Source organism: Lagenorhynchus albirostris, chromosome 3 (assembly GCF_949774975.1).
Source record: "Lagenorhynchus albirostris chromosome 3, mLagAlb1.1, whole genome shotgun sequence".
NCBI classification, from domain to species: domain Eukaryota; kingdom Metazoa; phylum Chordata; class Mammalia; order Artiodactyla; family Delphinidae; genus Lagenorhynchus; species Lagenorhynchus albirostris.
This window is the reverse complement of record NC_083097.1, coordinates 130,300,625-130,317,672: the sequence shown is the minus strand read 5'-3', so window position 1 is coordinate 130,317,672 and position 17,048 is coordinate 130,300,625. Positions and strand designations below refer to the sequence as shown.

Sequence of the window (17,048 nt, the reverse complement as noted above, 5' to 3'; positions counted from 1 at the left end):
CAGTACAACTGTATGATTCACAAAGAATGAAAGGATATAGTAAAGCTCCCTTTTTTTTTTAATATTTCGGCCACACCACACAGCTTGCGGGATCTCAGTTTCCCAACCAGGGACTGAACCTGGGCCGCTGCAGTGAAAGCACCAAGTCCTAATGACTAGACCACCAGGGAACTCCAAAGCTCCCTCTCCACCTCTGTCTTCACTACTTGGTTCCCCTCCCCATAGGCAGTGACTTTTTTTTGTTTTTGTGTGTGTTTTTCCAGAGATTATTTTGTGCCTATTTCAGAATATGTAATTTTTATCTCCTTAAAGGAACAATGAACAAATTATTTTGCAGCTGAGGGCCCACACTCTCTGGCCCAAAATCACTTGTTTTCAGATTGCTCATGAAAGAGAACTAATACTTGTTTTTCCTTCACAGAGGCGAACTGCTACTATGGGATCTCACCCAGTCTTGGAGACGGAAATATACCCTCTTTAGTGCTTCATCAGAAGGGCAGAATCATTCAAGAATTGTGTTTAATTTATGTCCTCTACAAACTGAAGATGACAAACAGCTGCTGCTTTCCACATCAATGGACAGAGATGTAAGAACAGCTTATTTTGCATTCAGCACTGTACAGCAGTGATTGAGGACTTGCATGGGATTAGAGGGCTTTTTCAAACCGTACATTATTTCTCACACCTCACCTTGCCCCCGCGTTCCAGGTTCAGAGTTACTGTTACTGATTGGCATTAAATACATTAGCAGCAGAAAAGTAGGGGAAAGCTGAGAAACGACCAAGATGCCTTTTTGCTAAAGCAGGTACAACAAGGAAGAGTAGATGTGTCCATGGAAGGCTGTGCGAGATCATCAAGCCTTAGCTTTCAGATACCCTCGTCTGTCGTTCAGGTAGCAGAGCCATCCCTTCTTGGCACAGTCTCTGTAAGAGACAATCGGCTTTACTTGAGACACCTTTCTGTTTTACAATAAGCTAGGCTTGTTTGACAGACCGTTCTCTTCCAAGTCACTGTTAAACAAGTGACGATTAAAAACTCAGCACTCCTCTTCCACTGGCTATGATAAAATATTTTGCTTTTGAAGATAACGACTCTGATTCTTCCACTGTCCTGAGGCACCTGTATCTTTTTTTTTTTGAGTCTGCCAAATGAGAAAATTACCAATGCTGTAATACAGTGATACAGTATAGTGGAAAGGCCACTGAACTCTGGGAAACAGGAAGCCTGGGTTCTAGTTTAGTGTGCTCTCTATTCACTTGGCATCTTAGGGAATAAATGTATTCTAAGATCCCTCTGAGCTCTACAATTTATAACTGATTATTTTTTTCTCATTCCTACTGGAATAGTTAAGTTACATTATCCTGATGTAGTCTGAGCCCATCCTATTTGAAGTGTTGATTGTTTTCCCTGTTTCTCTGACCTTCTTTATAAAGACCCTAACCCTTCATCTTTTCAGGTAAAATGTTGGGACATGGCCACCCTGGAGTGCTGCTGGACCCTGCCTTCCCTTGGTGGGTTTGCCTACAGTCTGGCTTTCTCTCCTGTAGACACAGGCTGTTTGGCGATAGGCGCTGGTGATGGCATGATCCGTATATGGAATACATTCTCCATAAAGAACAACTATGATGTGAAAATTTTTTGGCAGGGTGTCAAGTCCAAGGTTACAGCGGTAAGGAAGCTTTCTCTGAGCTTGCCTCGAACTTTTTTCAAATAACTAATTCTCTTTTAGAGAATACCTGTTCATATAAATGAACTGTTGGGAATTCAGACTTCTTCAAGGGTATTTTCGATGCAATTTGAAAGTGGAACAGCAGAAGGACTCTCTCTGACCAAGCCCATTACATACCTCCTAATTCAGAAATTTGGCTTTGTTTGTAAAATTAAGGTTTTGTTCAAGTCACACTGTTTTCTAATAGTAAGAAATTAGAAATAACCTGGATGTGTATTCATAGGAGATACATTAAATTATAACCACATGGGGAATAGTATTAAACTATTAAAAGTGATAATGTAGATCTTTCTTTGATGTGGGAAAATGTTAATGATTCATGAAAAATGCAAATTACAAAACATGGAATGCAGATTACAAAACAATACGTATAATTTTTTTGTTTTTCTTCAAAGTGATATCTTTGTTGTGGCTATTTAGTCTAAAAGCAATAAACGTTTGTGGTTCAAAACGAAAACCACAGTACAGAAGTGTAGGAAGCAAAAAATGTTTCCTACCCCACCCTTGACTCCATTCTCCCACTTCCATCATCCAGAGAACCACTGTCGACAGTTTGTGATGTATCTTTCCAAGCTTTGTTAATGATGAATAGAATCATATTTTCTGAATTGTTCTGGAGTCTTTTATTCCCCACTCAACAATGTATCATGCACATCATTTAAATGTTTGAACCTATTTTTGTTTTTTCAATTATATATAAAGTTCAACCACAAAAAATGTCTAGAAAGATACAGAATTGGCAATGGGGTGTTTGGATGGTGAGATTACAGGTGACTTTTACTTTGTTTTTAATACTTCTTTGTTTCTCTCTTTTAAATAATGAGAATTTGTTACTTTTAAAATTAGAAGACAGAACAAGAAAGTTTTCCAACTGAACACTTGAAGTATAACCTAAGGATTCCCTTAACACTGCCCCTTTCCTCATTATTTTGTAGCTCTGCTGGCACCCAACCAAGGAAGGCTGCTTAGCTTTTGGAACTGATGATGGAAAAGTGGGATTGTACGACACCTACTCCAACAAGTAAGAAATAGACGATTCCTATTTAGCCCATTGACCAAATTGTCAGTGAGTTAATTTTGAGTTCATAAACCTGGATGTATATCATAATAGGCCTGGGAAGCATCTTTAAGATTCTGACTCTGAGTTTAGGCTTAGAACTCAGAATTTTATTTAAAAAATTTTTTTCAGGTGATGGTGGTTCAGCCCATCTGACCTGTGGGAACCACTGAAATAAACCATTTGCTTTTGTTTTCCCTCAACATTTTTTTTACAAAAGTTTTCAGACATCGAAGAATGTTAAAAGCCGAGAACAAAGAACATCTCTGTACCTTCCATCTTGATTTACCAGTTAACATTTTGCCATACTTGCCTTATTTGTCTACACTTAACAAAAATTAACAATATCCATAATATGAGCTAATATCCAGTGCGTATACAAATTTCCTCATTTGAGCCAAAAACGTTTTCCTGAGTGGTTTTTTTTTCAAACTTTTTTCAATCAGGGATCACACATTGTATTTTGTTATGTCTCTTTAGTCTCTTATTCTAGAATAATCCCCCACTTCTTTCCATAACATTGCCTTTTCAATTTGAAGATTCCAGATAAGTTGTTTTGTAGCATATCCTGCATTTTGGACTTCTTAATTCTTTGTGGTGACTTGTAACTCATTTCACTATTCCCTGTATTTCCTATATTCCTTGTATTTCCTATAAACTGTCTAGAGCTGCACTGTCCATTACAGTAGTCTTTAGTCACAGGTGGCTACTGAGATGTGCTGAGTGTAAAACATACTCGAGAGTTCAAAGGCTTAGTCCCCAGAAAAGAATGTAAAATGCCTCAGTAATTATTTATTTTCACTATATTTTAAAAGATAATACTTTTTATATACTGAGCTAAATAAAATACATTCTTAAAATTGAATTTCACTTGTTTCTTTTACTTCTGTTAACTTGGCTACTAGAAAGCTTTGAGTTGCAGATGTGGCTCACAGTATAAATCTACTGGGCACAGCTATTCTAGATGCTTGATTAGATTCCAGACCTGCACTGTTGAGTTTGGTAGCCACTGGCCATGTGTGACTATTTATAGTTAAAGTAATTAAAATAAATAAAATTAGAAATTGAGTTTCTTAGTTGCATGAGCCACACTTCCAGTGCCCAAGGGCCATATTTGGCTAAGGGCTACTTTATTGGACAGCACTGTTCTAGGCCAGGGATTAGAGAATTATGGCCCATGAGTTAAGAATAGTTTTATCTTTTGAAATAAATGAAAAAGAATCAAAAGAATATTTCACAATGTATGAAAAGTAAATAAAATTCAGATTTCTCTGTCCATAAGTAAAGTTTTATTAGAGCCCAGCCACGCTCGCTCTTTTTTTTTTTGGCCGCGTTGGGTCTTTGTTGCTGTGCATGGGCTTTCTCTAGTTGCAGCGAGTGGGGGCTACTCTTCATTGCAGTGCGCGGGCTTCTCATTGTGGTGGCTTCTCTTGTTGCGGAGCATGAGATCTAGGCATGCAGGCTTCAGTAGTTGTGGCACACGGACTCAGTAGTTGTGGCTCGCGGGCTCTAGAGTGCAGGCTCAGTAGTTGTGGCACACGGGCTTAGTTGCTCCGCGGCACGTGGGATCTTCCTGGACCAGGGCTGAAACCCGTGTCCCCTGCCTTGGCAGGAGGATTCTTAACCACTGCGCCACCTGGGAAGCCCCACACTCATTTTTTCTACCTCTTGTCTGAGGCTGCTTTCATGCTACCACAGCAGAATAAACGAGTTGTGACAGAAATTGCATGCTTCACGAAGCCTGAAGCACTGACTATCTGGCCCTTTACAGAAAAAGTTTGCCTAAAGATCATTTGCATCTAAGTGAGAATCATTCATTATACTGTGCAGCTAACCTTTTTATATGCCAGTTTTTTAGGTACTTATGTATAACTGAATACGCATTAACTATTTTTCTTCATATCTAGCTTTTTTTTAAAAGGCTACACTATTTCAAAGAAGTATTTAATAAAATAAAACTATATATCAATTTAAATAGGTTTGTGTCATCACAAAACTGCTGACTAATTCTGGTAAATTACTATCGTTTGGTTATTATAAGCTGAATATCCAAACTGATACCAGCAAAGGTATGTAGTAGGAGGAAGGATGTTGCTGTAGGTACATTGTTAGTATTCAGCCAGAAATGCTTATTCTACTTCTTTCAGCCAAAGAAAAATTGGTTCATTGTCTAGAGTGATAATGATAAATGTGTCAGATACATGGAAATAAAGAAGTCAACAGCTAAGTTAGTTCAGTCATAGGTTCTAGAATCCTGGAATTCTAAAATTATACAAAGAATACAGTATATGTTAAAGGTAATAACTGCACTGCTCTGTCCTGACACATCACATATTATTAATCACCACAGCAACCTTCAAAAATACCCTGAAGAGCAACGTTTCTTTAAAAAAAAAAAAAAAAATCAAAAACTCAAAAAGAACTGCCATATGATCCAGCAATTCCACTCCTGGGTATATATCCAAAAAAAACAAAAACACTAATTCAAAAAGATACATGCACCCCAGTGTTCATAGCAGCATTATTTACAACTGCCTAGATATGGAAGCAACCTAAGTGTCTATCAACAGATGAAAGGACAAAAAAGTTGTGTGTATATACACACACACACACACACAATGGAATAACTACTCAGCCATAAAAAATAATGAAATTTTGCCATTTGAAGCAACTTGGATGGATGTGGAGGGTATTATGTGAAGTGAAATGTCAGACAGAGAAAGACAAATACTGTATGCTATCACTTATATGTGGAATCTAAAAAATACAACTAGTGAATATAACAAAAAAGAAGCAGACTCACAGATACGGAGAACAAACTAGTGGTTGGGGTGGGGTGGACTATAGGGATGGGGGAGTGGGAGGTACAAACTATTGGGCTCAAGGATGTACTGTACAACATGGGGAATAGCGCCAGTATTTTGTAATAATTAAATGGAAAGTAACCTTTAAAAACTGTAAAATAGGGCTTCCCTGGTGGCGCAGTGGTTGGGAGTCCGCCTGCCGATGCAGGGGACACGGGTTCGTGCCCCAGTCCGGGAAGATCCCACATGCCGCGGAGCGGCTAGGCCCGTGAGCCATGGCCGCTGAGCCTGCATGTCCGGAGCCTGTGCTCCACAATGGGAGAGGCCACAACAGTGAGAGGCCCGCGTACCGCAAAAAAAAAAAAAAAAAAAAAAAAAGAATGTGATGTTAACGACAGGGTAAGCCAAAAATGACTTGCAGTAACCTTAGTTCTGGGCTTAACAGTTTGCATTTTCTGTCTTGTCCTGTTTTTCTCTAGTTGTGATAGCCTTTACACTGGTATATAACTACAGTAATATTAGAATATTTGACAGAGATGGGGAGATTGATCCCAAGCTGGCCAGTTGGGGAGGTTAATAGCATTCTTTTACTGGGTGAAGTATGTTCGGGACTTAATTATTTTGTTAGTAGCTATCATTACATGGTATATTATTTAAGTGTTTGCTTGTTTACAGTCAGTTATTTGGAGAAGGGTACTGTTAAATTATTTTTCTTTAATATCAGCAACTAAGTTTATATAACAGGTAACTTTTTGAAAAAGATGGTCTGTTTTCCACTATATCTCTTTGTTTTAAGTCTTTCTGTTTGTAATCCCCCTTCCCCCCAGGCCTCCACAGATTTCTAGCACATATCACAAGAAGACTGTATACTCATTAGCCTGGGGGCCACCGGTACCCTCCATGGCACCCGGTAAGTGTGAGTCATTCTGTAACAAACGTGAGAGTATTCTCTTTCTTTCAACTTAATCCTAGGATGTGCAACCTGGAAAGAGTCATAAATATTCTAATGCAGTGGTTACTTAAGCAAGCTGCTGTCCCCAGGGGTCCATGAGGGCAGTTGTAACAGGTGATAAATTAGAAAGCATTCACCCAGAACAAGCCTCTCCAAACTCCAAACTAAAGCATATTTGATCTCTTTGAGCTGAATTTTTTCATTGTGAATATAGTTATCTCATGCTTGGTCCTGATACCTAGTCTAATGATTTTCACTAAAATTTGCTATCACCTTTTAATTTTATCAGAATGATAATGTTGGGAATTCCCTGGCAGTCCAGTGGTTAGGACTCTGTGCTCTTACTGCCAAAGGCCCAGGTTAAATCCCTGGTCTGAGAACTAAGATACCACAGACCATGCAGTGTGGCCAAAAAAATAAATAAATAAAGATAAGCAATTTATTAAAAAAATAAATTTTAAAAAAGAATTGTAATGTTAATGATCATCTGTTTTCACCTACAGTTAAAGCAAACTTAGAATTTCTCAAATGATCTCTTGTTGCCTTTGATGTATTCTGACCCTTTTCCTTTTCTAACCCCTCAGCCTTATATTTCTCTTTCGTATGCCTACAGTGGTAGGTCTTGCAGAATTTTAAAAATGAATGTGTTCAGCAAAAGTCTTTGGTAATCTTTTCTTCACCATATATAATGGAACATCTGTAAATTTCCATAATAATGTAAACGTTTACAGTGTAAATCATCAGAACTCAAGCAGCATTGCAGTGGTAGTTCATTCATTCATTCATTCAACAAATGTTGATCCTTGACTTGTGCCAAGCATAGTTCTAGCAGTGGTGAAAATAAAACTTGCCCTTACAGAAACCCACCAGAACCACTGTTTGCTTCTTAAAAATCAACAGGATGATTGCTGTAACACCAAAGAAATCATTGCTTTGAGGACAGCTTCTTACAGTTAGTCATAGCAAGTCCTGCAGCTCCATATATTTAAATGCCCAAAGAGTACTTGTCGGTAAGAGAAGGTAAATTCCCCAAAACTTTGAAAACATGTTTTCTGATCCCAGCTTTGGCACCCCTACTATTTTGAGTGGCAGAAGAATGTTTAAAGCAAATATGTTGTATTATAAATATTAATGTAGAATTAATATACCGTTTATTTCTGCCCCCAACAACTGTGTTCAGATGCAAAGAACAGTGACTTTATTCCAATAAATTAATGTAATTCTTTTAAAACATCTCATAGAAAAAAAAAAAAATCTCATAGTATGATATGGTCATACTATAGCAACAAATAGTTAAGCTGGTGAAGTACAAAACGGATACGCTTTCTTTCCTTATCTCATATAGGAGGAGAAGGGGACAGACCTTCCCTCACTTTATACAGCTGTGGAGGGGAAGGGATTGTCTTACAACACAACCCCTGGAAGCTTAGTGGAGAGGCCTTTGACATCAACAAACTCATCAGGGACACCAATTCAATCAAAGTGAGTTCTTGTGGTCTAAAGTCTTCTCATGATCTCTCCATCTTCTTGGCTTCTCATCGTGCATGATAAATGCCATTATAAGAGGTATCTATTATGCTCAGGCAGATTTCAAGCATCTCTCAATTGCAATGGTGATTTATTATAAACTTTCTGATCTTGAATATAAAGCAGCCTTTTCACGCCAGCCACTTTCTCCAGAGTGAGGTGTTCGTAAAAATAATTTTTTAATATGGTATTCAAGTGCAGATATAAGGTATTTTGCTCAAGACAGAATTGTCATTTTGTTTTTAATTTTTTTAGTGAAATAATTACAGATTTATACAAAAGTTGCAAAAATAATACAAATAATTTCCTTATATCCTTGAGATTTCCACATTTAGCCACATTTTCTTTACCATCCTATCAGTGTATCTGTATGCCAGAACTGTCTTTTTAAATGAAACCATAAATGTTGAGATTTCCTTACTCTTTCAAATGAGCATGTTTTACTGTTGCTCATTATTTTGTATGGCTAGCATAAAAATAACATTTAATCATAAATTGAATTATTTTTGTTGACTGTATTCCTTCATGTCTTAAATGTCATCTGAACATTAACATTCAACAATGAATAAAAGAGACAGAATTCCTATTCTTAACAAACTTTTAGTTTTGTGACAGTTAAATGTATGGATCAGAGGCTCATATAAGGAGTTTGGGCTGGAAATAGAAATTTGGAGTCTCTTCACATGAATGGTAGCTAAAGAAGCTGCAGGTATGTATGAGGCGATCTAAAGAGACAAGTAAGAAAACAAGGCGGCCCAGGCAGCTTTGGGAAACACCAAAAAAAAGTTAGGAAAAAAAAAAGACTCTGGAAAAGAAACAGAAGAGATAGGAAGAAAAAAGCGTAGTGTGTATGACTTCTATTAAAAAGGTGACGACCCCCATGTTATCAAAGCCAATGGATATGTTTCATGTCTTATTGTGGGATAAAAATCATTTTAATTAAGTTCATTTCACAAGGTTAGACACTGCAGACATGTAGTATTTACTGGCCTCTCTTTTTTATACCATTTAGGAAATTGTATTTCAAACACTTGCTCTTAGTACCTCTTTGGCGAATTATGTAGATTATTTATAAGAATGGCTGTTGTACAATTAGAACATTTTTAAACTAGGGATTTTCTTTTTTTTCCCCACACTGTCATCACTGATTTGTAAGAAGAACAATGTTTTCAGTCAAGATTGGTTTGTTTTGCTTTCTAGTACAAATTGCCTGTACACACAGAGATCAGCTGGAAAGCAGATGGCAAAATCATGGCTCTTGGCAATGAAGATGGGTATGTGTTTATTTCTTTATAAAAAAAACTTTGTAATTGCGCATATATTTGATCACAAGCTAATGCCATCTGTAATGTTAGTTGGGAAAACCTAGTTGTATTTGATGTTCTGACTTATCCTTGATATCCTTAAATGACTCAGCTCTCTGCATCTTTGAGAACTGCAAAATAAGTTAAATATTTTCAGCCCAAAGAGTACTCAACACTACTCTGTGTTTTGGCTGTTGTGTGCTTCACAGAATCCTCATCTCCAGAATTAAACTGCCTAAATCTCCCTTCATTTTTTTTATAGTAAACCTAGGCAGAAATGCTTTTTAGGCCTCACCATTCCCTTTCCAACATCTTTTTCTTTTGTTTTTGTTTTTTTGGGGTTTTTTTTTCCCCCTTTCCAATGTTGATCATAGTAACATAGTCCTATTTCAGCCATTTGTTTATTAATTCTTCTTTTAGCTTCTCCCTTGCACCATTTATTATAAGAGCCTGATAAACACAACTTTCCAGAGATTGTTGAGATTTGTGAAAACTGTTTGAAAGACTACTTTTTGTGTCTGGTTCTTTGTGAGAGAGTAACCTCTGAAGTTTATATAGGGTTATCCTATTCCATTTCACCTTTCTTTGACTGATGGGATGAGGGAGATACCTGTTTGCATTGGACTGTAATTAGGGCATCCATCTTTCTTGTCTTGGTGTGTTTCTTATTCCAGATCAATAGAAATATTCAAGGTTCCTAACTTGAAACTGATCTGCACCATCCAGCAGCATCACAAGCTTGTGAATACTATTAGCTGGCATCATGAGTATGGCAGCCGGCCAGAGCTGAGCTATCTGATGGCCTCTGGGTCCAACAATGCAGTCATTTATGTGCACAACCTGCAGACTGTCATAGGTAACTTTGGTTTCTTTCCATATTGGGGGTGGTATATGTGTTCCGCTACTTCTTGTTCCAATTTCTGTGCCTTTTTCCTTTCTTTTTGGTATTAAAGTAAATACTACTTTTATAATTTTTCTGCTTTCAAAAGTAGTATATTCACCTTATTTTAAATACAACAAAAGTTTCAAACATGACAAAATTCCCTAATCCCATCCCTCAGTAAAAACCAGTGTTATTAGTTTGCTGCATGTTTTCTCCAGATTTTCTAAAGTATAGTTATTGCTATAGTTATTCCAGGCCAGGGGTAGGGATATGACTTTTCATCTTGTGTGAAACTGTCACTCTCCAAAAAGATTTTGCCAGTTTATATCCCCTTCCCTCAGTGTTTCCATGTGTGACTGCATCTAATTCTCACAGTCCTGGGAGGTAGGTTTTGTTATCTTCATTTTCCTGATTAAATTGAGGCTCAGAGAGGTTAGCTCACCTCCATAAGTCCCACAGCTAGTATATGATAGCCTAGATTCAAACCCAAATTGTCTAATTGCAGAGTCTGCATGTGTTCTAGTAACTACTAGTCCCTGCCTGGCACGTTGATCTTTTTCATATTTTCATATGATGTATTCCTTAATGAATCTTAAACTTCTCTGAATTTCTTCAGCACCCAGAAGAACCATAATAAGTGGTCAGAGGCGCCTGTTCTTTTAATGTGAAGGAGATGTAGTTACTTTTTTTTCTAATATGAAGAAATTATAATGTGACACTAATCTGTTTCCAAAGTGCTGGAGAGTATGTGCTGTCAACCATAGTGAAAATTTCAAGTTGACATTTTAAATTTCTCTAGAACTAATTTCCAGTGATTTCCTGAGAATCTTTATTTGTAATAACAAAACAATTTTTATTCTAGCAGTGACTCTCTCAGGTTAAAAGGAATATAGGAAAACTAATAGTGTACACAGATTTTGCTACTAATAAATAGCAGACAGTTTGTAACTAATAAGCATGATATGTTAGAAAGCTTATCCTAGTCCTAATTCCAAATTAAATATCTACTTTGGCAAAGGACATAAACTTAATTTTTTTAAACTGAAGTATAGTTGATTTACAATATCGTATTAGTTTTAGGTAGACAACATAGCGATTCAGTATTTTTATAGATTATATCCATTTAAAGTTATTATATGGGCTTCCCTGGTGGCGCAGTGGTTGAGAGTCCGCCTGCCGATGCAGGGGACGCAGGTTCGTGCCCCGGTCCAGGAAGATCCCACATGCTGCGGAGCGGCTGGGCCCGTGAGCCATGGCCGCTGAGCCTGCGCGTCCGGAGCCTGTGCTCCGCAACGGGAGAGGCCACAGCAGTGAGAGGCCCACGTAGCGCAAAAAATAATAATAATAATAAATAAATAATAAAGTTATTATAAAATAATGGCTATCTTTCCCTGTGCTATACAATATATCCTTATTGCTTATTTATTTTATATACAGTTTTGTACCTCTTAATCCCACACTCCCATCTTGCCCCTCCCCTCTGCCCTCTCCCCACTGATAACCACTAGTTTGCTCTCTGTATCTACGAGTCTGTTTCTATTTTGTTACATTTATTCATTTTATTTTTTAGATTCCACATATAAGTGAAAACATACAGTATTTGTCTTTCTCAGTCTGACTTATTTCACTTAGCATAATACCCTCTAGGCCTTTTTTGTTGCAAACAGCAGAACTTCCTTGTTCCTTATGACTGAGTAATATTCCATTGTACATATATACCACATCTTTATCCATTCATCTGTTGATGGACATTTAGGCTGCTTCCATATTTTGGCAGTTGTAAATAATGTTGCTATGAACATTGGAGTACATGTATCTTTTAGAATTAGTGTTTTCATTTTTTTTTGGATATATGCCCAGGAGTGGAATTGCTGGGTCATATAGTACTTCTATTTTTAGGGTTCTGAGGCACCTCCATACTGTTTTCCATAGTGGCTGCACCAGTTACATTCCCACCAATAATGTACTAGAGGAAAAAAAAAAAGAGAGAGAAATAATAATAATGTACCAGAGTTCTCTTTTCTCCACATTCTCACCAACATTTGTTAGTTGTGTTTGTGTTTTGTTTTGTGTTTTTTGTTTTTTTTTCTTTGGCTGCATTGGGTCTTCGTTGCTGCACACGGGCTTTCTCTAGTTGCAGCAAGTAGGGGCTACTCTTCGTTGCGGTGCATGGGCTTCTTATTGCAGTGGCTTCTCTGTTGCAGAGCACAGGCTCTAGGCGCGTGTGCTTCAGTAGTTGTGGCACACGGGCTCAGTAGTTGTGGCTCACAGGCTCTAGAGCACAGGCTCAGTAGTTGTGGCACACAGCCTTAGTCACTCTGCAGCATGTGGGAATCTTCCCGGAGCAGGGCTCGAACCCGTGTCCCCTGCATTGGCAGGCGGATTCTTAACCACTGTGCCACCAGGAAAGTCCCTATTTGTGTTCTTTTTGATGATAGCCATTCTGACAGGTTTGAAATGATGTGATTGTGGTTTTGATTTGCATTTCTCTGATGATTAGCGATGCTGAGCATCTTTCCATGTGCCTGTTGGCCATATCTTCTTTGGAAAAATGTCTATTCAGGTGTTCTGCCCATTTTTTAATTGGGTGGTTTGTTTTTTTGACACTGAGATCTATGAGCTGTTTAGGTATTTTGGAAATAATCCCTTATCAGTCATTTGCAAATATTTTCTCCCATTCAGTAGGTTGTCTTTTCGTTTTGTCCATGGTTTCCTTTGCTGTGCAAAAGCTTTTAAGTTTAATTAGGTTCCATTTATTTATTTTTGCTTTTGTTCCTTTTGCCTTAGGAGACTGAGCCAAAAACAATACTGCTATGATTTATGTCGAAGAGTTCTCTTCTAGGAGTTCTAAGATTTCAGGTCTTACATTTAGGTCTTTAATCCATTTTGAGTTTATTTTTGTATACGGTATGAGAAAATGTTGTAATTTCATTCTTTTACAGGTAGCTGTCCAGTTTTCTCAGCATCACTTATTGAAGAGCATTAACTTAATACTTAAGAGCAGTGCAGATCTTTTTCTACTGTAATACTGTCACCCTAGTTTGTTTTTTTACTTCATATCTACTGAATAATAGAAAAAGGAAAAAAATGGCCAGAATCCATTTCATTTTATTTTTACCTTCTTATATTTAAATAATTGAGACTTAGAGGAAAGTTGCAAGAATAGTACAAAGGACTCCCATATACCCTCTCACAGATTCAACAACTTATATTTTGTCATATTTGATTTGTTCTGTGTGTGTGTGTATGTATGTATGTATTTTTCCAAACTGTGTTGCATGTGTCATGCCCCATATCCCTTAATATTTGTGTATTTTGTAAGAATAAGGCTATTCCCTTACATAACCATAATTCCATTATAAACTTCAGTTAATTTAATACAATAGTTTGATCTGCCATGCTTATTCTAGTGTTGTCAGTTGATCCAATATTGTCCTTTATATCTAGAACAGTCTGTCAGCCTTTTTTTTTTTGCCGCACCACGCGGCCTGTAAGATCCTTGTTCCCCAACCAGGGATCGAACCCATGCCCCCTGCATTGGAAGTGTGGAGTCTTAACCACGGGACCACCAGGGAAGTCCCTCATGTTGATTTTTTTGAAGAATGCCAGCCTGTTATTTTGTAGATGTCCCCTCAATTTAGTTTGGTCTCCTATTTTCTCATGACTAGATTCAGGTCACACATTTTTAGCTAGAGTGCCATATACATGATATGTTCTTGGTATCACATCCAAAATGTATTATTTTCATTTTGATGGCTTTTAGAAAGAAAGAATGATAGCTAGTACTTCTTGCAGTAAGCCCATATGCCAGGCACTGTGGATATGCCTACGCACTTAACTACTAAACAACACTACCCACGTAGAAACAATATTGAAAATCACACAGAAAGCACGTGGCAAAATCTTGACTCTTGCCATGTTAATACCCTCCTTTATGTCTTTCTGTTGTTGTTGCTGGTAGAAATGACGTCATCCCCTTGTCTTATAGAGAGCAATCCTGAATCTCCAGTGACCATTACAGAGCCCTACCGGACCCTCTCAGGGCACACAGCCAAGATTACCAGTCTGGCATGGAGCCCACATCATGACGGAAGGCTGATATCTGCTTCCTATGATGGTACAGCTCAGGTACTATTGCGTCCTTGATTCAGTGGGTTCTTCACTGTGTACTCTAACTCAAACTCTTTCCTCCTTCCCCCCAGTTTTGTACAGACTCCTTCCCTCACCATTATCTTCTATAGAAAGGGATTTTTCTGAGCTCTAGAGGGCATTTTAGTTTATTAAATATATCTGGGCCCTTGGCAGGCTAAGTTTGGGGTGTATTTTACTTAGATGAAAGGGAAAATATTAATAGGAACTAGCTAAATTCTGGTGTTTTTAAAGATTTCATTCTGACCTACTGTCAGTTTAATGGACTAGAGTTGATGTGAAAAGTACTCCTCCCGTTCTGTTCTATCACAGAATGGTGACTATAAGTAATGAAAAAATATTTCTAATAATAAATTGGTAACTCAGACCTCCAAGTTCTCAAAAATAAAGATGAGATGCCAAACCAGAGGTATGGGGTGAGTTTCGGATATCAGAACCAGAAGAGACCTTAGGATCTATCATCTGTGATGGATGTCTGTCTCAGTATTGAGTGGTAAATGAGCTATCTGCACAGAGCTGAGAGCCATGATGGGCTACCCTTTGTGCAGCGCAGACTGGAGTAATTCAAGAAACAGCAAGGAAATTGATCATTTGCCCACAGACAGAAGAATCACCTGTGAGCAGTTAGAACCCTAAGCATCCATCACATGTGCAGGTGTGGGCTCTGAATTAGAATTCTCTTCATGGTATCTGAATCCCCAGCCCAAAAATAACATATGATACCGGTTGAGGACAGTGAAATCCATAGGGCACCATTAAAGCTTACTCAAAATCATCCACATGGGAATGCCTCTATATCCCAGAATACAAAAATCTCCCACAGGAAATAGCACTTTCTGAAACTGAACTCCTAAAAGTACAAATCACAAGAGGAAATAAGAGTACACAGATTTTTAAGATTTTTTCTAAAATGTATACCCCCCAAAAAAACAATAGAATAACGAGAAATTATTCTCTTGTGTGACTTTTGGTTTTAGGTGTGGGATACTCTCCAGGAAGAGCCTCTATGCAATTTCCGAGGACATCGAGGTCGACTGCTTTGCATCGCATGGTCCCCGTTGGATCCAGACTGCATCTACTCAGGGGCAGATGACTTCTGTGTGTACAAATGGCTCACTTCCATGCAAGAACATTCCCGACCTCCTCAAGGTCAGTCAAACCCTGGAGCCCATAAAGGCTTGCCTAATTCCCTTTCTCCTTTCCTCAGTAAGTGAGTTGACTGGAGTCAAGCAAGGAAGACATTCGTGCAGGGCGGCAGCAACAGGATGGTAGGGTTGGAAGCCCAAGCAAGGATAGCAGCCATGAGGGGCCTGAGGACAACACCCAAATAGTAACAAGTATACCTAGCACCCAGATCTTGTTTTCTAAATATCATTCTCCATTAAAGGGACCGACCAGGGCTTCTGGAGAAATGGCTAATTCCAGGTTAGGACAGGAAAAATACAAGATGAGCCTGCAACATCATATGCCACAAAGGAAGGAAGTGCTCAAAGAATAGAGATCATCAAAAGGACAAAGAAGCCAGCTTGAAGGGGCTGGCTACCCAAATCTGGGACAATCTGAACTTGAAATAATTAACAGAATTTCATTTCTGGCTATAAAAGAATAACTGGTACCAGATTTGCCCACTCACCGGAAATAGCTAGAAAACTAGACAGAGTATATAAACAACTAGAAATATACCCGAAGAAATGAAATGATACATCCATATAAAGACCTATAAAAGAATGCTTATAGCTTTATCTATAATTGCCACAAACCGGAAACAACCACCCAAATGTACATCAGCTGGTAAATAAACTAGGCTATATCCTGTAGTGGAATTCTACTCAGCAATAAAAAGTAACTACTTTTAAACACAACAAAATGGATGAGTCTCAAAAAGGATTATGCCTAGCAAAAGAAGCCGGGCACAAAGACTAAATACTGTATAGCTAATACAGAGTATGAAATGTAGTTATAGGGCTTCCCTGGTGGCGCAGTGGTTAAGAATCCACCTGCCAATGCAGGGGCCACGGGTTTGAGCCCTGGTCCGGGAAGATCCCACATGCTGTGGAGCAACTAAGCCCATATGCCACAACTATTGAGCCTGTGCTCTAGAGCCCGTGAGCCACAACTTCTGAGCCCACATGCCACAACTACTGAACCCCGTGCACCTAGAGCCCATGCTCCGCAACAAGAGAAGCCACTGCAATGAAGAGCCCGTGCACCGCAACAAAGAGTAGCCCCTGCTCGCCGCAACTAGAGAAAGCCCATGCACAGCAACAAAGACCCAATGCAGCCAAAAATAAATAAATAAAATGAATTTTTTTAAAAAAGAAATGTAGTTATAAATCATATGAATTTCTAAAACAGACAAAACTGAACTACAGTGACAGCAAATCAGTGATTGCCTGGGGCAATGAAATGCATAACCTAAATCTAATCGTGAAAAACATAAGGCAGACCCAATTTGAAGGAAATCTGACAAAATAACTATCCTGTAATCTTCATGAGTTTCCAGTCATGAAAGTCAAAATAAAATCTGAGCCTGTTCAGGCTGAAAGAAAGTAGAGACATAACAAGCCAGTGCAACATGTAGTCCTGGATTGATTCTTTTTGCTATAAAGGACATTCTTGGTACAACTGGCAGAACTTAAGTGA

At 38.3% G+C, this 17,048-nt stretch overlaps 2 protein-coding genes across 3 annotated transcripts in view; one reads left to right on the top strand and one right to left on the bottom strand.

Moving 5' to 3' along the window:
• Nucleotides 1-17,048, top strand: part of GEMIN5 (gem nuclear organelle associated protein 5) — a 41,469-nt gene that overhangs the window by 7,781 nt on the left and 16,640 nt on the right. For both annotated transcript variants that reach the window (XM_060144082.1, XM_060144081.1), the window contains exons 7-15: nt 422-587; nt 1,457-1,669; nt 2,665-2,750; nt 6,418-6,500; nt 7,888-8,024; nt 9,270-9,343; nt 10,048-10,229; nt 14,245-14,384; nt 15,383-15,554. In XM_060144082.1, the coding sequence (XP_060000065.1) occupies nt 422-587; nt 1,457-1,669; nt 2,665-2,750; nt 6,418-6,500; nt 7,888-8,024; nt 9,270-9,343; nt 10,048-10,229; nt 14,245-14,384; nt 15,383-15,554 (1,253 nt within the window). The remainder of the gene's footprint in view (nt 1-421; nt 588-1,456; nt 1,670-2,664; nt 2,751-6,417; nt 6,501-7,887; nt 8,025-9,269; nt 9,344-10,047; nt 10,230-14,244; nt 14,385-15,382; nt 15,555-17,048) is intronic.
• CNOT8 (CCR4-NOT transcription complex subunit 8) overlaps nt 12,098-17,048 on the bottom strand; it is a 74,841-nt gene continuing 69,890 nt past the window's right edge. The window contains exon 9 of the mRNA XM_060144104.1: nt 12,098-12,222. Coding sequence (XP_060000087.1) covers nt 12,133-12,222 — 90 coding nt within the window. The 3' untranslated portion in view covers nt 12,098-12,132. The remainder of the gene's footprint in view (nt 12,223-17,048) is intronic.